Raw genomic sequence first — 18402 nt, 5'->3', positions numbered from 1 at the left:
TTCCTCAGAGGAGCGGCTGGCTGTGGAATTTTACCTGGTCTGTCCTCTAATCAGCGCGGCCCTCCAGTTAACTCAGAGGTAATTGCTTTCTGCCTGACCCACATTCTCAGCTGGCACAGAAGGAAGGAGGCAGCCAGCGCCCCATGAATTATTTTCTAAAAATAACCCGCCCTCTTTTATCTCTGACTTGGAAAGGCTCCCGCACTACGGCTCCACCTGATAAAACGCTCGTTGGCCCCCTTAGACTCCCGAGGGGTCTTTTGGTCCCACCGGGTCCCTCTCCTTCTCCTTCCCTCCTCTGTCCCCGTGGAGCAGGCGGGATCGAGTGTTCCAATCGGGGCACCGATGTCCAGAGAAGAAAGTTTCAGGCAAGGACGTGGGCAAAGCACAGGGATCCTGGGGACAACCTGGGGGGGTTGAGCTGGCAGACGCCTGTTTGTGCCTCTCCTGGACTCTTCCCCATTAGCCGTGAGGTGAGGCCGCGCCATTTATATGCCTAGCCACCAAAACCTCGAGGAAGGGCTGAGTTCTTCAAAATGCACTTATTTTGGAGTCTAGCACACTTAGCTTTAAAGCCTGGCCTCTTCACTTTAGCTGGAGTTTGGGCTGACGTTTAACGACTTATGTAATCTCCAATTTGCTCAGCTGTGAAACAGCCATCATAGGGGCTGGGAAGGTGGCTCAGTGGTAGAGCGCTTGCCTTGCATGCATGAGGCCCTGGGTTCGATTCCTCAGCACCACATAAGCAGAAAAAGCCAGAAGTGGCGCTGTGGCTCAAGTGGTAGAGTGCTAGCCTTGAGCTGAAGAGCTGAGGGACAGCGCCCAGGCCCAGAGCTCAGGCCCCATGACTGGCAAAAACAAAAATAACAAAAAAAAACAGCCATCATGCTCCCTGGACCTGGGAAGTGGTACGTGGAGGAGGAGAGCCTCTCTCTAACGCCTGACACAGGGGCCTGGCGGGCCTCCCTGTTTGTCACAGCAGCATCGTTGCGACCTCAGAGGGGACACAGTAACACACTGCCACCTGAGCGTGGCGTCCGTGTGGTCATAGAGGGAAACGTACCTGAGGTTGACTCAGGAATTGTGACAGGCAGAAGCTACATGTAAAAAAGAATCCATGCGTGACAGCACAAACAAGGCTTGTGTCCTGACTGCCTCGGTCTCAGGCTGAGGTGTTGGTTTTCTCCTAAGCTGGCTTTGGGAAGTAGAAAACGACGGGGAGGCTCAGGCACTAGTAGCTCATGCCTGCGATCCCAGCTCTATCAGAGAACCTCCATTCAAAGCCCTGAGACTTCCTCTCCAGTCAACCACGCCAAAGCCAGACATGGAGCTGGGTTCCAGTGATGGACTGTCAGCCTTGACAGAAAAAACTAGAGGATAGCACCCGGGCCTGATTTAAAGTCCCAGTATGGGCACCAAAAAGAAAGAAAGAAAGAAGAAAGGAAAGAAGGAAGGAAGGAAGAAGGATAGACAGACAGATGGACAGAGGACGCTTGGGTCCCAATTGTTATTTTTCAGTGCTGGAGCTTTTACAAACTAGGGTCCGAAGCATGCTAACAAGCAAACACTGCCACTAAACTGCTCCTCTACCTCCCCCTTCCCTGCGTTATACTTTTAGATTTGCTGCAATACCTTCATTCTCATGCGGTTCATTAATAGATCAATGCTACTTAGTGTCCAACTGCTGTGTGCTTTGTAGATCCGGTCTCCAGCCTTCCTGTCACTCAATGCCTCTCCCCATGGGAAGTGGAAGAGAATGATAGAAGGCCTAAGCTGCTAGTGACCCTGTGATGTCATATAGAACAGGACAGGAAGGGTCCCCCAAAGTGGAGTCAATCCAGTGGTGTGGCCCTGTGGCCATCCCTGGCGGCTTCTTCTGAGCTCTAAGAAAGAACAGGGGTGAGGGGAGGGGGTTCTTTGGCTCCCTGGGGAACGGGTCTCCTCCTGCTCACTATGGTCTAAGAAGGGCAGTTTTCTTGCACAGGCCCTGGGGGAGTGGCAGGTTTGGAGCAAGCTCCTTGAAGGCGGGGACCATGTGTTGCTTAGACACCAAGTTACAGGCAAGGGCGGGTCTTCACTCCCAAGTGCGTCCTGTAGCCGCAGCTCCCCATCAGCCCCTCTGGGGCCCCACACTAGAGACACACGGCCCACACCCTGGGTCTCCCATGTCTTCCCTGTGCGTGGCACTGCAGACAGAGCTTTGTACTTCGGGATGAGCCTCCAAAAAAACTCCTCATTCCTGAATCTTGATAGGAGGGGAAGGAAGGAGCATGCCCGAGTAGCAGGTACAGCCACCAGATCTGGCAAGAGGCGTGCTCTGTGTGTGTGCACGGGTGTGCATGTGTGCATGCATGTGTATGCACACACATACACTTGAGCCACACACCTCTCCTTTTGGCTTTTTGATGGTTCACTGGATATGTGTCTCACGGACTTTCCTGCCCAGGCTGGCTTTGAACCGTGATCCTCAGATCTCAGCCTCCTGAGTAGCTGCGATTACAGGCATGGTGTTCAGTAAGAAGTACTTTTTCATCGGAATTCCAGGAGGAATTTCTGGAGCCTGAGAACCCCAGGGCCTGCTGTGGGAGGCTGCGTGCTGCACAGAACACCCAGCCCCCCTCGGGCTCACACCTTCGCCTCCCTTTGCAGACGTTACAGGTGATCTACCCCTACACCCCTCAGAACGATGACGAGCTCGAGCTGGTCCCCGGGGACTTCATCTTCATGTCCCCGATGGAGCAGACCAGCACCAGCGAGGGCTGGATCTACGGCACCTCCCTGACCACCGGCTGCTCCGGTCTCCTGCCTGAGAACTACATCACCAAGGCGGACGAGTGCAGCACCTGGATTTTCCACGGGTGAGTGGATGCCGGCCGGCCAGCTGCGGCCTGGAGAAGTGCGTTGCTGCGGCAGACTCAGGAGGCAGGAGGCGGCTGGAACAGTAAAGGAAATGGTCAGTGGGGAAGAGAGCCAGGCCTTATTGGCTCCAGATTGCCAGGAAATGGGCCAGCTTGAGGCCTGGCAGGCAGGGGAAGTGCACGGCTCTGCCCGCCCTCTGTCCACATTGGGCTCTGTGTGTCTGAGCTCCTGGTGGGAGTTGAATCCAAGGCTTCCCGAGGCTGTGAGTCCAGAAGGGCCGCTCCCTGGCTCGCTGTCAATCTGCTCTGTGGTACCAGCCTTCCACCTTGTCCTGCTCTGATTATTCAGGGTGGCCCACCTTCCAGAGCCAAGCGGAGACAGCCTGGTGGGGAAGAGCACAGGGCAGTGCCCCCCTGTGTCCTGGCGGGCTGGACCCGAGGCCACAGAGGGGGTCGGGTAGATGCGGCGACGGCTCAGTGGCTCCCACCGCCCTCGGGGCCTGGGCCTGGCATCCCCCCCCCCCATGAGGCACGAGTACATCCTCGTCCAGCCCTCATGGGCCCAGGACAGGACAGCATGTTCCAGGCAGCGCCCGTGCCCTGCTGGCCCCGAGGAGAGGCTCCGGGCGCCATTGCCCTCACCCGCTTTCAGCAGCTGGCAATCTTTTTTTTTTTTTTTCTTGAGCAGACAGCCCCAGGCCACCACATTGGACCTTGGGTTCCAGGGATGATAGGAAAGAAACAGCTGGCTCTCTTGTCACCGGAGGAGCTGCAGAGAGAGGGGAGCCTAGTCTGCAACGCAAGTAGGAGCATAGCTCCAGGGTCAGACACCAGCCCTCGGCCTCACAGCGTGGGTTTGTGTCAGCTCTCTGGCGTTGGGGAGGGTCTTGATGTAAAATAAAGGAGAATATCCGGCCTGTGCCGGTGGTAAGAGCTGCCACTACTTAAAGTTGCTGCAACCAGGTTTAATTTGGCCATGCATCTGCCGTCTGCAACAAGGCCTCCTACATTCTGGGATCGCAGCCCCGACCCACTGAGTCTCCCCCCACAGGGAAGGCCCAGGATGCAGAGTTGCACAAGAGCGGAAAATCCCTCTCAGGAACTGAGATCTCTGGAGGTCTTGGCTTGCAAATATGAGGAGTCTTTTCGTTCTCACTGACCTGAGATGGTCTCCATGTGTGGCTATGGTGGCTGCAGATCCTTCTGCCTCAGCCTGCCCGTGCTGAGATTATAGGCGTGCACTGTCATGCTGAGCTTTCGAAATGAGCCTTACAGAGTTCTTTCCACAACAAAGATTCTAATAGTAAGACTGTGTTAAAAATGAATAATCCAGGGCTGGGAAGGTGGCTGAATGGTAGAGCGCTTGCCTTGCATGAATGAGGCCCTGGGTTCGATTCCTCAGCACCACAAGCAGAAAAAGCCAAAAGTGGCGCTGTGGCTCAAGTGGTAGAGCGCTAGCCTTGAGCTGAGGAGCTGAGGGACAGTGCCCAGGCCCAGAGTTCAGGCCCCACGACTGGCAAAAAAAAAAAAAAAAAAAAATAATCCAGAAAAGATGCTGAGTCAGTAGACACAAGCCAGGCTGTGCTGAGCACCTGGGACATGTATGTATGTCCACCTAAATTATCAAGAAGCGAGAAACCTGAAGTTTAAATAGTCTCCATCCACATGACCCGGTGATGGAGAGGAAGGTGTTTGCTGAATCTGCCTAACAACTATGTTTAAATAGCACTGTTGTGAGATGAAACTTCTCAATGTCTCTCTGTGCCCAGTGACTTGAATGTGGCATGTTTTCTCAGTTCTCCTCTCTGCTGGATCTGTTTGGAGCTTCTGTGGTCAGATAGGTACCCAAAAAACGAGAGCACCTGGCTCATGCCTCTAACCATCTGTGAGGGTCATCCTCTGAAATAATTCTGTGTGTGTGTGTGTGTGTGTGTGTGTGTGTGTGTGTGTGTGTGTGTGTGTGTGTGTGTGTGTGTGTGTGTGTGTGTGTGTGTGTGTGTGTGTGTGTGTGTGTGTGTGTGTGTGTGTGTGTGTGTGTGTGTGTGTGTGTGTGTGTGTGTGTGTACACCAGTCTGGGGCTTGAACTCAGGCCCGGGCTCTGTCCCTGAGTTTTTTTGCTCAAGGCTAGAACTCTGCCACTTGGAGCCATGGCTCCACTTTGGCATTTTGGTGATTCATTAGAGATTCGAGTCTTAGGGACTTGGCTGCTCGGGCTGGCTTTGAACTGCGATCCTCATATCTCCTCCTGAGTAGCTAGGGTCATAGGCATAAGCCACCAGCACTGTGCTAATAATTCTACCTTTAACCATCCTGTTGTGGGTATGATTGGGGCAAGCCTTGGGTGGAGACAGAAGGAACTGAACGGGGATATTGGCCATGAGGTTTCTTAGACCCTTAGGGAAGTGGTGGAGATAGTATTTAAAAACAAAACAAAACTCCCTCTTACTCCTCCAATGGAAAAGAGTAAAGGCCCCAGAGACATTGTTTAATTGATTGGAGCCTTGAAAACAGCTGAAACGGTGGCACATAATTGACGCCTCATCGGTCCTAACATGCCTTTGGTACCAGCCATGCCAGGGCACCGGCCTCCTTCCTGCACAAAGGGATGCTTGCATCTGTTCCCGGCACCGAGGTCCATCCTCTCCTCCTTGACTAGCCGTAAGACCTCAGCATACACCAAGAAGGGCCTTCCCAGGGAGGGCACGCTCCGCGTCAGCCTCCCATCCTCCGCCAAACCAGAGATGGGTTCCTGACAGGTCTCACATCCCGCTGATCACAGCACTAGACACCGTGACCCCCTCCAGCCACAGCGGTTACATCTTCCTCTTCTTCCTCTACAGCTCTTACTCGATCTTAAACACAGCCTCGTCCAACTCGCTCACATTTGGCGATGGACTCTTAGACAGGAGGCAGTATGAGGACCAAAGCCTGGGGGAGACCACGCCTCTTACCATCATCTGCCAGCCCATGCAGGTAAGGCTGGTCCCGAGGGCGGCCCTCGCGTCCAGGCAGGATGCTGGTGGGCGGGGCGGGGGGTGCTGTTCTTGAGTCTCAGCATGGCCACGCTGTCCCCGAGGGGGGAAGGCACACAGCACCACAGAGCACACACAGCCAGTGGAGGCTGGAGTCCCGCAAGCCTTGCAGTTCAGACCCGGCTGGGAGGGAGGGCCGCAGCAGGGAGGGAAGAAGAGGGTTTCCCGCTAAAGCAGGACAGATAGATACCTCCTGTTTTATCTGCTTTCTGCATCTGTGTTGTAAAGATGAAAGAGAACAGCGGCAGCAGCTCCGCTAGTGGTGGGTGGTGAGCATTGAATTAGTCTGTGTGTGGCAGCTGGCTGGAAAGGCTGGAGATGGGAGGAGGGCGGGGTTGAGCCGAGCAGAGAGAAGCTGGTGGAGGATGGAGAGCGAGGAGCACTTGGGCTGGGCCCCAGGGTTTGAATCCGGGACTAGGGAGAAAGGGCAGAACACCAGTGCACCGTTAGCTGTGGCCGAGCAGTTAGCAGCCCACGGAGAGCGCGGCCAGCAAGGACTTGGCAGCCAAGACAATGGTATTGACGACGTTGCCAGAAAGAAGGATGTAGAAACAACTACCGGGTTCCACCAGCAGCTGCAGAAACCATAATCCTTAGTCTCCCTCACCCAGGCAGCCTCTGTCCTCCCTGAACCCTTTCTAGAAACAACCATTGTGTACAGAGTCGGAGGCCAGACCGAGTGGCGATTAGCATATGCAAATCAGAGCTCCGCTGCTATTGCAGGCGGTGTGGAATATAAAACGGCCATTCAGTTACGACTTTTTCTTTCCAAAAGACCCTGTGGCCACCAGCAGACGTTAGAAATGGGCAGGTGACAGAAGTGACCATAGAAGCCACCGTGCCCTGCTGGAGAACGTTGTCTCACCAGATAACTGTCTCAACTCACCGCAGCAAGCTGGCCTCTGAACCACCACCCGCGTTGCATTCGTGGCTGCTACCACGGAAGGCAGCACCACGATGATGACCGTGGGGCTTCCACAGAGCACTGTCACGAATCTCCTTAGAGCCTCCAAATCACCCGCGAGGTCTATGGGATGTTTTTCTTCCCGTTTTATACACGGGCCACCCAACTTCAAGACTGGCCGGGGTCTTGTTGGCAGGAACCTTTCTCTCTGAGCTCCCCTCCCGGTCCGGAGGTGTCTCACTGGGCCGTGTGTCCTGACCACGTCTTTTTCTTTCTCCGCAGCCCCTGAGAGTGAACAGCCAGCCCGGCCCCCAGAAGCGATGCCTCTTCGTGTGTCGGCACGGGGAGCGGATGGACGTGGTGTTTGGGAAGTACTGGCTGTCCCAGTGCTTTGATGCCAAAGGTGGGAACTCAGCCAGGCCCACCCATCACCCCCCTTAGCTAGGCCCTGCCCCCACCCCTCCCTCAGCCACGATTTCAGTCCCTGGGCCTTCCGTGGCCCACAGTCAACCACAGCCTAAGCATCTCGGGAAAGAAATCGCACAAGTAAACCCTTCGGGCCTTATAGGAACCATTCTGAGTCATGAAAGGCCAAGCTGTCTGGCCACGTCCGGTGTTATCCACACGGTGCACCTCACACCTGCTCATCGCCACGGCCACGTTGGTCGTCAGGTCTTCGGTCACAGGGTCCCACGTGCATGGGACTCAAGGAACCCTGACATGGTGGCCAGGCAGGTCCACGGCCACACCTCTGTGGCTCTTCCTCAGCACAGGCTCTGTAGCACTTCACGTCCTCAAAAGAAGTCTAAATAAGACGCCTTGTTTGAGACAGCATGTGACGGTGTGTCACTACAGAATGTCTTGTCATCCTGTTGTGCTCTTCTTGCTGCTGTCGAGCTCTTACTATGCCTGACTGTTGAGTTCAGCTCCGCATTAGGTACCTTTGCACAGGGGGAGAACCCTGTACGTACAGGGCTGGTTCTGTGTGTGGTTTCCAACATCCACTGGGGCAGGGGAGTGGGGGGATTCTGTGAGAGGACTGCCCTAGTCAGCCCTGTCGCTGGCTACCCTGCTCTGCCCTGTGGCTCGCTACGGCCCCCAGGGGGCAGAGTCAAGCTACATTTACCTACATCCAGTCATTTATGGGTTTGGGTGACTATTAGAAAATGCCAGTGATTTCTTTTTTCTCTCTCTCCCTCCCTCCCTCCCATCCTTCCTTCCCTCCTTCCTTCCTTCCTTCCTTCCTTCCTTCCTTCATTCCTTTTTCTTTTTCTTTTTCTTTTTTTGCCAGTCCTGGGACTTGAACTCAGGTCTGAGGCTCTGTCCCTGAGCTTCTTTGGCTCAAGGCTAGCTCTCTGTCACTTGGGCCACATTGCCACATCCAGCTGTTTTCAGTAGTTTATTGGAAGTGAGAGTCTTGGAGACTTTCCTGTCCAGGCCAGCTTCAAACTGCCATCCTCAGATCTCAGCCTCCTGAGCAGCTAGGATTACCAGTGTGATCCATTAACACCTGGCTACTGCCTATAGTTTTTTTGTTTTTATTTTTGTTTTTGTTTTGTCAGTTGTGGGGCTTGAACTCAGGGCCTGGGCGCTGTCCCTCAGCTCTTCAGCTCAAGGCTAGAGCTCTACCACTTGAGCCACAGTGCCACTTCCGGCTTTTTCTGTGTATGTGGCACTGAGGAATCAAACTCAGGGTTTCATGCATGCTAGGCAAGCATGCTACCACTGAGCCACCTTCCCAACCCTGCCTGTAGTTTTTAAGTCCTTGTTTGTCTTGAGTTTTAGGGAAGAGATGAGTATTTTTGTCCACACTCTGTAACCTGAGGGCACTAGGGACCAAAGAGGCTCCATTTTCATTGGAGTGTCATCTTAACACAAGGAGGCTTTGCCTGTCAGAAAACCCCACCTCCTTCAGAGTGGCTGGCTGCTGTTTCACTTAGAAACTAGCACCAGACACTTCCGTGCACAGAAGGAAGAGCAGATTCTGAGTCCATCAACTGAAGAAAGAATGTCAGATGCAGCATTTTCCATCTGCTCCAGGGAGCCCAAATTCAGCCTCTCTGGCTGGGAAGGAGGGGGAGGAGTCCAGACCAATAAGGGGGGGGGGATTGAGGGACTCGTGGGAGCTTTGTGTGGCCTTATTTTTCTAGGCCGCTACATTCGCACCAACCTGAACATGCCTCACAGCTTACCGCAGCGCAGCGGAGGTTTCCGGGACTATGAGAAGGACGCCCCGATCACTGTGTTTGGATGCATGCAAGCCCGACTCGTGGGTAAGCATTCTGGAGTGACTGCCGGCGTTTCCTGACCCCTATGTGGAGAGACTGGTGCCCTGGCCATGCCTGCATACTTCCCGGGCCTTCTGTAACGTTTCTAGACGGAGGATATCAATCCCGCAGCCACTGGAGGTGGGCTGCAGTCAGTAGTTAGCACACTTGGTGGTGAATGTGACCGGCAAGCTCAGGCCTGGTTGGCTGATATCTCTGGGGCGGCACACAGGTCAGCTTCTAGCAGATCAAGACAGCGGCATCCGCCAGGGTAAGGAGGAAGAGGCCTCATGAGCACTGAGTTCACAAAAGCTGCTCCAGAGATCTCCATTCCTCACACACCTGTTCCATCCGGCCATGCAGAGATGAGGCATTTTGCTGCTTAGCCATTGAAAGATACTCAAATCACTTACTTTGTGCAAGCTATTTCATTAGGTGCTGGAGGTACAAGCATAAGCCCTCACCCATTAAAAACAGTTCAGGGAAGGTGGCTCAGTGGTAGAGTGCTTGCCTTGCATGCATGAGGCCCTGGGTTCGATTCCTCAGCACCACATAAGCAAAAAGAAAAAAGCCGGAAGTGGCGCTGTGGGTCAAGTGGTAGAGCGCTAGCCTTGAGCTGAAGAGCTGAGGGACAGTGCCCAGGCCCAGAGTTTAGGCCCACGACCAGACCCAAAAAAAAATAAAAAATAAAAACATTTCAGGGAGCGTGTGCATGTGCACACATGCGTGCGCGTGAACGCGTATATACACAGCACCCTGCAAGACCAGAGAGACAAGCAAAGAGAGGTGAGGTGGGACCTGAAGCAAGAAGTCTGCTTGAATGCCCACAGAGGCCACGCAAGTCTGTCTACTGATTTCCCTTGCGAGTCTGTCCGGCTGATTTCCCTTTGACTTTCCTTGGCAGGTGAAGCCTTGCTGGAAAGCAACACGGTGATCGATCACGTGTACTGCTCCCCTTCCCTGCGCTGTGTCCAGACTGCCTACAACATCCTGAAAGGTGACGCAAGTCAGCAGCTCAGCCCTCCCTCTCCGGGCATGAGTGCTCATGGCGGGGGGGGGGGGGGGGGGGGGGCAGGGCGGGGGGTAGTCACCAGGGAGAGCTCTGAATCTGGAATTATTAAGCAAGATTTCTTTTACAAGATGACCTAACTTACACAGATCACACAATCATACTCTGTCAACATGACAGATAAAAGGAAGTATGACTAAGCATCTTTCTGCCTGAGGAGTTGAAGCCATCGTGGATGAGTTGTGGGATTGCAGAATACCTACATCTTAGAGAGCCATGACCCATCCCTTATCTGCATAGATTCCCTGGCTCACAGCAGCCACAGGGCCCCTGTGAATCTACAGCCTTCCTCATTCCAGTCTCCTTAGTGAATTGGAAAGACTTGAAAAGCACCAAGGCTCTAAAGATATTCCACGTGAACCCTAAATTCCCCGCAGGTTTGCACAGCAGGGATCCATGAGCACTTTGCTGAGAAGAAAATTTTAAGAGAGAGAGAGAGAGAGATGGGCTATGTACTTGAGCCAGACAAACAAATGAGCCAGCTGTAGATAAACCCATAAATAATTTGACAGTGCACTTGACTCAGTTCTGTAGCCTTAAGCAAACCCTCCCTTTGCTGCCAGATCCTACCTGTGTGGTCACACTACATTAAAAAAGAAGAGCTTAGAAATACTCAGCATTAGGATTTCTGATGAAGTGAATGATTGACATGACATTCCAATCCAATGGAAGTGATCGGACAGTAGTGAAGGCTCAGGGAACAAATGCCTAAGTCTTTTGGTGACCCCCACAGGACGCAGAACCGCCCCAGCGGTGGACGAAGTGTGTGTGTGTGTGCTGACTTGCAGGATTTCTCCCATTTGTCACCAGCATCCCTTGCAGAGGTGTGGCCAGGGCATTTTTAAGCTCATGTGTGGACAAACATAGAAAAGATGCCCCTTGTCCAAACCCACATGTCTGCACTTGGACAGCTGTATAGAGAATCTAATGGGAAGAGAAAAACTGACTGGGATTTTTTAAAAAGACATTTGGTCTATAATTTGTTTTTCTACCAAGGACATAAGATAGTTCCGTTCTCTTGGTTTCATTTTGCTTCTAAGGTTTACAACAAGACAATCACTTGAAGATCCGGGTTGAGCCTGGCTTGTTCGAGTGGACCAAGTGGGTTCCTGGGAACAGCTTGCCTGCGTGGATTCCTCCCTCCGAGCTAGCTGCTGCCAGTCTAAGCGTTGATACAACCTACAGGTAATGGCCACATGAGGCCAGCGAGGAACACTGTACACACACACACACACACGCACACGCACACATGCACACACACACATGTACACACGCAAGCACGGTCGCCCGGCCCAGATGACCAAGCCCGCTGAGGGCCACGGGTGCTCTCTGCAGGCTTAGGCTTTTTTTTCTTCTTCTTCTTTTCTTTTCTTAATGTTGCTAGTACTGGGATGTAAACTTGGGGCCTAGCAAGCTTGACCTTTTCACTCAAAGCCAGTGCTCTACCACTTGAACCACACCTCTGTTTCTGGCTTTTTGCTAGGTTAACTGGAGGTCATAGTCGCTCAGATTCTTCCACCCAGACTGGCTTTGAACTGCCTCCTGAGTAGCTAGGATTATAGGTGTGAACCACTGGTGCCCATTAATGATTTGAAATCCACCCCAGGCAGAAAAGTCCTGGAGACTCTCTATGTCCCCCTCTCCTTTCCAGGAAAATGGGGAACTAGGTAATGTGGTAGCTGGGAACAGGCCTTGGCAGGAAGCGTTCTGACAAAGCCTGTTGCTTTGCCTCAGGAGTGAAGTCTCTTCATCTCCTGTTTTGTGTCTCTTGCAGACCTCATATTCCAATCAGCAAATTAGTGGTTTCAGAATCCTATGACACGTACATTAGTAGAAGCTTCCAAGTCACAAAGGAGATCATCAGCGAATGTAAAAGCAAAGGTAGGTGGCATTATTTTGGAGTTCCTCTTGAAACACGTGGGCCTTTCTCCATCCTGGTGGAGGCCATTCGAGATGCTTGAACATGCTTGGACAAACTTGCTTTAAAAAAAAAAAATAGAGCTTGATTCCCAGACTCTCTCCAGCATCTTCTCACAACGAGCTTGTAATATTCGGGGTGGGTGCCCAACATGTAGTCTGGGGACCTTGGTCGACTTCGTTAGTCCACTGAATAGCTCAGGTTGCATTACAGTCACTTCACGCCTGTATGGCAGTTCCCAGAAGTCCTCTGGGATAGCACTGACGGCCTACAGTTGACCCCAAAGCCTGGACATCTCACACACGCTGAGTTCCTGCTGCCAAGAGCAGGGATGGGTAGGGATCCAGATTGTCTGCTGTTGTATTTTCCAAAATTTAATCTCAAGCAGCGAATGATACATTGGCCCTATGAGTCACCATAGATTTTAAGTTAACCCAGTCAGAGAAACAAAGGAGCAAAGACTAGGATTTGGGGCGGCACTGAGCCACAGTGAATGGAAAATTCCTGCTTATTACCATTTAGATAAACATGAGCCAATATGTTCTACTCACCAGGAGTCTCCAGTGCTCACAGCCCTGGGAGTGCCTTGGATATGGAACCCGAGCTGTGTCTTGTGTGTGTGTGCGTGCCTGTCCTGGGGCTTGAACTCGGGGCCTGGACACTGTCCTTTAGGTTTTTCCTCTCAAGACTGGCACCCTACCACTTGAACCATCTCTCTATTTCTAGCTGTTGGTCGCTTAATGGGTGCTGAGAGTCTCACGGACTTTCTTGCCTAGGCTGGCTTCAGACTGCTAACCTCAGATCTCAGCCTCCTGAGTCCTAACTCTAGTGACAGTTACACAAGCGTGTGTATGAGGCCATGCATGAAGCCTGATGAGATCTGAAGATGCTGAGTGAATTCTACCATAGCCTAGTTCTTGGTTTTGGTGGTGCACTATTGTTATGCAAGATTACCATTCTAGAGAATAGCTAAAGAGGGGTGTGTGTGTGTGTGTGTGTGTGTGTGTGTGTGTGTGTGTGTGTGTGTGTGTGTGTGTGTGTGTGTGTGTGTGTGTGTGTGTGTGTGTGTAAACCTGCAAGTTATAATTATTTTCTTTCTTCCCTCTTTTTCCTTCCTTCCTTCTTTCTTTCCTTCTTTCTTCCTTCCTTCTTTCTTCTTTCCTTTCTTCCTTTTTTCTTTTCTTTCCATTGATGGGGCATTATGTAAGTTTGGCAATGCTCTGTCACTAAAGATATAACCCAACCCCTTAAGAATATTTAATTGATATAGTATAATTGTACATATTATTAACACAATGAAATAATCAACACAATGCTTCAGTGTGGTATTTTAATAAGTGTTCCTAATATACGGTGATTCAATTTGAATGATAGTTTTCCCCCTCCCTGAAACCTTTATTGTTTCTTTGTTTTGGATATAATTATCCAAAGACTAAAAGGTTGATTTTCTTTCCTAAAGAAAAAAAGAAGAAAGCTGAGTCTACCATACAATAAGGAAGAGTTTCCAGAATATTGCTTGGGCACATTGTCTTCTTTTTGAAAATGTGTATTCCATGGTGGAGCATGTGGCTTCCGTCACTTACCAAACCTGTGTCTTCTCATCCCTGCCTTTGTCCCCAGGGAATAACATCCTGATTGTGGCCCACGCCTCTTCCCTTGAAGCCTGCACCTGCCAGCTGCAGGGCCTGTCACCTCAGAACTCCAAGGACTTCGTGCAAATGGTCCGAAAGGTGATTCACGCTCCTATTTGTTCAGCCATGGTTCCTAGTAGTTCCACACAGTTCGGTGAATGGTGGAGAGCTAATTTCTCTGCTGTGCCTATTTCTGTTGAGCTGAGCGTCATTTACCGATTGACTTGAGCAAGACCTATTGGATGGTGCCCTGTGTAAGGCACTTCGTTAAGCCTGGAGTAAGAGAAAGGCATGTGTTGGCATTCGTGCCGGCTTCTAGGGGCCAAGACTTGTGGGAGTAGCCAGGAATGAGGAGCCGTGAGGGACGTTGGAGGAGCAGAGGTCAGTCAGACACCGCTGAAAGCTGAGGCTGATGCGCAGTCCGAGCCAGCCAGCCGTGGGAAGCAGTGCCTACAATGAGCGTAAGAGTGACTCCATTTTAAAAGACGGATTGATCGATCTTTCCCATTGTGTCCAAGGAAAATTTCAGAAATCTTTGAGGTGCCTTTTGAACTTGGCATGGAATCGCTGTGTTAGCATTGCAGCCGTCCCTCCTCCTCTGCAGCTTTGAGTTCTGTCATTAGGTCAACTAAAATCTGAAAATACAGCATAATGCAGTAAGATACCGAGAGAGGGACCACATTCTCCATAATGTTTTGTCATAACACATTATTATAATTGCTCTATCTTTACCTACCTTTTTATCCATCTCTTGCTGTGCCTAATTTAGACATGATCGCTCATGGGTATGTAAAGACAGGGTGGACAATGTCCAGAGGCTTTAGTGCTCGCTCAGGTTGCAGGCACCCACGAGGGCAGGGGGGGTCTGAGGATGCCCCCTGCAGAGGGGGAGCCCTGTGTGGATGTTAACTCCATCTTCCCCGCCCTGAACACAGCAATCTGTGACAATTACTTCAAGTAGGAGAGCTCACGTGGATGGATCCTTCTAATGAAGACAAATCGTCTTGCCCCTAATTTATCACTTCTATCAGTTGTCACTGACTTTGGAAGGGGATGTGTCTCTAAGAGACTGCTCTTCATTTTTGATAAGGGTTATAAGGTGATGTTTCTCTTGGCTTCTCTGGGCCACCCAGGTGTCTTTGAGTCTAGATGAAAGGAAAGTATTAACCTTGTGTCTTCTGTGTTTTATTTCCTTACTGCTCTGCCTTCAGATTCCATACCTAGGCTTTTGTTCTTGTGAAGAATTGGGAGAAACTGGAATATGGCAGCTCACAGACCCCCCCATCCTTCCCCTGACCCATGGACCGACTGGGGGGTTCAACTGGAGAGAGACCCTGCTGCAGGAGTAAAGCCACTCGCGGTCGGAAGAGCAGAAACTCCGTGGAAAAGCGTGTTTGGAGTGTTCCGTCACCCAAATCATTTAGCATATTCTCTTTCACGCTTAAGGTTCTCCTGAGACTCTGTACATGAGAGAAAGACATGCTTCAGGGGGAAATCCTGGACGCTTGCCTAGCCAACAGACCGTTGGAGAATTGTCTTCCTAAACTGGGGTCCCTGTTACAGCACAGGCTGCCTTCCTCCTTGCAGCTATGCATGGCTTCGGAGTCTCACCCCTCCCCATGGGAGCTGTCCCCCTTCTCCACAGGGCGGGAGCGGGAGCTGACCAGGTCCAGAATCCACACTGTGGGGATGGGGTTTTCTTCTGATCGCCATTGTCTTCAAATTAGGCAAAGCCAAGCTGGGAGATGCTTGTAGCCTACACCGTTGTCTTTAGGTTGTGCATCAAATCCTACCTGCAGTAGACTCCAGACAGCAGAATGTTCCTGAGTCAGCCTGCTGGCTCAAGACACCTGCTAAGGACTCGACATTGACCCTGGTACCAACACACCTTTCCCAGATCAGCTGGTCCTTCTTGCTTCTCTCTGTGAAATGGAGAGAGAAAGCCCTTTGGCTCCCCAGAGGCATTTTTAGTTACTCAGGAGGCTGGCAAGGTACAGATGACATCTTCACTGGTAGGTGCAGAAAATCTGCAAAATCTATTGCGAATTAGACCTCTCCACCATATAAGCCAGTGAGCATTAGCCCCTCTGCATCACCATGATTGGCCGGTCTTTGACCCCTCAACTGCCCACAGTGCTACCTGATTGGTGATGAGGGTGCTCTGAGAGGAGGCGGGGACAGCACCATGCGGGAATCATCCAGACGCTCGCTCCATGCAATACAAATGCTTCTCTAACACATACCAGGGTCAGGCTGTGGTACACACAGTACACAGGAGCCGTCACGCAGTACCCGTGAAAGCACCAACTCCTCCAGGGACGCCAGTGACGTCAGGGAGCTAATGTCAGCAGCCACAGTTGTGACCACACTGTACTTTGGCTGTCCTCCTTTTGTCTTGTTTGTCTGTGATAATTTAAAGTAGATAGGAGGTAGGACCACGTGACGGAACTGGAGGGCCACATTCTATCCTTACCCATGGTCCCCACTTCCTGTATTTAGAAGGAGGATTATTTAAAAGGACAATAAATGACAATCAAACCAAAACGTCCGTTATCAATGTCTATTTAATAGTCTGGCTAGCTGGCCACGTGGGCCCTCGGCAGTGGTCTGCTGTGATAGTCATTGGCACAATGACACCCAGCCCTTTCCAGGCAGCATTGGTGTAAAACAAATCTATTTATGTCGGAGCCACACGAAGGTTTGTTGTTCTTTTTTTCCACATGAAGATTTTTTAAAACCCAGAAGTGGCAAACCTATGGGCTAGAACAGAGAGCTGTGCTTGTGTGTGAGATCGTAATTTGATGATCTCTAGGAAGAAGAGAAAGTTAAAGGTCTACGGAGACTAATCTGCACGACTGAGATGATGCTTGTCTTTTTTTTGAAACCACTTTCAGAAACATGTCATGAGTTTTACATGTTAGGGCAGCAGCTGTGACTTCTTCTAGCATTGCACAAGCTGCATCCAATTGCTGGATAGACAAGTAACCATGTGCTGTGCTGGCTTGCTCCTGTCTCTGGGAGGCAAGTCCTCCTGTGAAAGTCACCCACAGGGACACCACAGTGCAGCCAAGAGATTGTCCCCACCATTCGTTCCTCTGGTGTTGGTGTCAATGTGAACCCACTGTCTGGTCAGATAATGTGTGTTCGATTCGCATGCATTGTCCTGGGCTTACACACTTGGCAGATTTCCTTGAAGATATGTAGGAATGTGTTGTGTGTAGACTTCTACAAAATCAGGTTCAGCGTAGGTTAACTGCTTGTTCCTCCCCGTTGTCTCAGTCCACTGATGGCCTGGCAAACGAAGCCAATTGGCTGGGCTACACTCCTGGGTCCTTAGTGCAAGAAGGACAGAGCCCTAGGCTATAGGAACCAAAAGAGGCAAAGCTCTGACTTTAGTTCCTGAATCACTTAGGTGGAAAGCCCTGAGTACAAAGCGGGAAAGGAAAAACAAGTTTGCTCCTCAGCTTGACTTATCCAAATGGCTTATCAGAGCAACTGCATGGTGTGACCTGACTTTACAATCTCCATGCACATTCACTTACTTAGAAAATTGAATGTGCACTCTAGCTGGGAAATCATGTTGAATCAATGTGTAATAAGAAAAGACAACTATGATAACAGATTTCATATCACAAAAAACTATATGACATTACAACCTGATGTTTAAGATGATCCGAGTCTAATTACATCAAATGATATATAGAGGGAAGTACAGGAAAAAAAGGGGAGGGGAGGAGGAAGGAAAGCAGCTCAAATGGTTTATACAGAGGAAATTCTCTCCCTCTCCCTCTCCCTCCCTCTCTCCCCTCTCCCTCTCCCTCTCCTTCTCCCCTCCCCCTCTAAGCTATTTGAAATATACCAGGTGAAATGAAACTTCAACCTGGGATCCCAAGTCTGCACCTGCTTCCTTCTTCTCTGAGTATTCCCCACCAAGCTCCAGTGCCCTGCCACAGACCAGTGGGACTTGGTTTTCTGTACTTTCCAGTGTCATGACTCTCCCTCCAAAGACACATTTTAATGCATTGGGGCCATTCGTTTCCCCAGGCTTCTCCACCACCATGCCTGAGAGCCAGGAATCCGTTCCTGCTCTGCCCTGCCTGGAGTTCAGGTCCCAGTGTTCCTTCCTTTACATTTAGATTCATTGAATCTGAATCACTGGTTGGGTGGCCATCCTGTGGCTGAAAGCAAGGGTATTTTTCATCCTGTAGTAAGAGGTTTGGAGGCCTTTCTACTTTTTATTTTAATTCTACTATAACCAAAGAATTATTTTCAAGTAACCTTATATTTAAAAGATAGATTTGCCAAAAAAAATAATAAAAATAAAATCTATGCCACCTGGCATCCATTTGGCAGGTGGCTGTTGGTTTTCTTCTTGTGGGTGGTGTCAGGACGCATGTAGACTGTCTCCCTGTCTGTGTCAGGTGACCATAGATGTTCTGTGCCCCACCTCACTGGATTCATAATCAGAATGAAGTCTCTCATTGCAAATACCTAGTGCCTCTGGGAAACTCCCTGACTGGCTAGCTACAGGAAGAGAAGCTCCCAGCCCTCCTTGCTTTTGCAGAAAGCCTCCCGATGGGGTCAAATAAGACATTCCTCCCCAACCTGGATACTGGACGACACCAGGGTTTTGTCTCTAGGCAGTGATGAATCGCTCTTTTGAGTTGAAGTAATGCGTGTGGCAGAATACAGATGAGCCTCTGCTTACTGTGAGCAGGCAGCT

At 50.9% G+C, this 18402-nt stretch overlaps 1 protein-coding gene across 6 annotated transcripts in view; it reads left to right on the top strand.

Annotated features, from left to right (window-relative positions):
• Positions 1 to 18402, top strand: part of LOC138810165 (ubiquitin-associated and SH3 domain-containing protein B) — a 77130-nt gene extending 58728 nt beyond the window's left edge. For all 6 annotated transcript variants that reach the window (XM_069997345.1, XM_069997351.1, XM_069997360.1 and 3 more), the window contains 9 exons: positions 2650 to 2858; positions 5699 to 5831; positions 7077 to 7197; positions 8945 to 9067; positions 9966 to 10058; positions 11171 to 11315; positions 11905 to 12011; positions 13669 to 13778; positions 14891 to 18402. In XM_069997345.1, coding sequence (XP_069853446.1) covers positions 2650 to 2858; positions 5699 to 5831; positions 7077 to 7197; positions 8945 to 9067; positions 9966 to 10058; positions 11171 to 11315; positions 11905 to 12011; positions 13669 to 13778; positions 14891 to 15028 — 1179 coding nt within the window. In that variant the 3' untranslated portion in view covers positions 15029 to 18402. The remainder of the gene's footprint in view (positions 1 to 2649; positions 2859 to 5698; positions 5832 to 7076; positions 7198 to 8944; positions 9068 to 9965; positions 10059 to 11170; positions 11316 to 11904; positions 12012 to 13668; positions 13779 to 14890) is intronic.

This window comes from Dipodomys merriami, unplaced genomic scaffold, assembly GCF_024711535.1.
Source record: "Dipodomys merriami isolate MVZ:Mamm:240054 unplaced genomic scaffold, mDipMer1.0.p SCAF_103, whole genome shotgun sequence".
NCBI lineage: Eukaryota > Metazoa > Chordata > Mammalia > Rodentia > Heteromyidae > Dipodomys > Dipodomys merriami.
The sequence above is the reverse complement of the archived record's forward strand: the minus strand, read 5'-3'. Positions and strand labels throughout refer to the sequence as shown.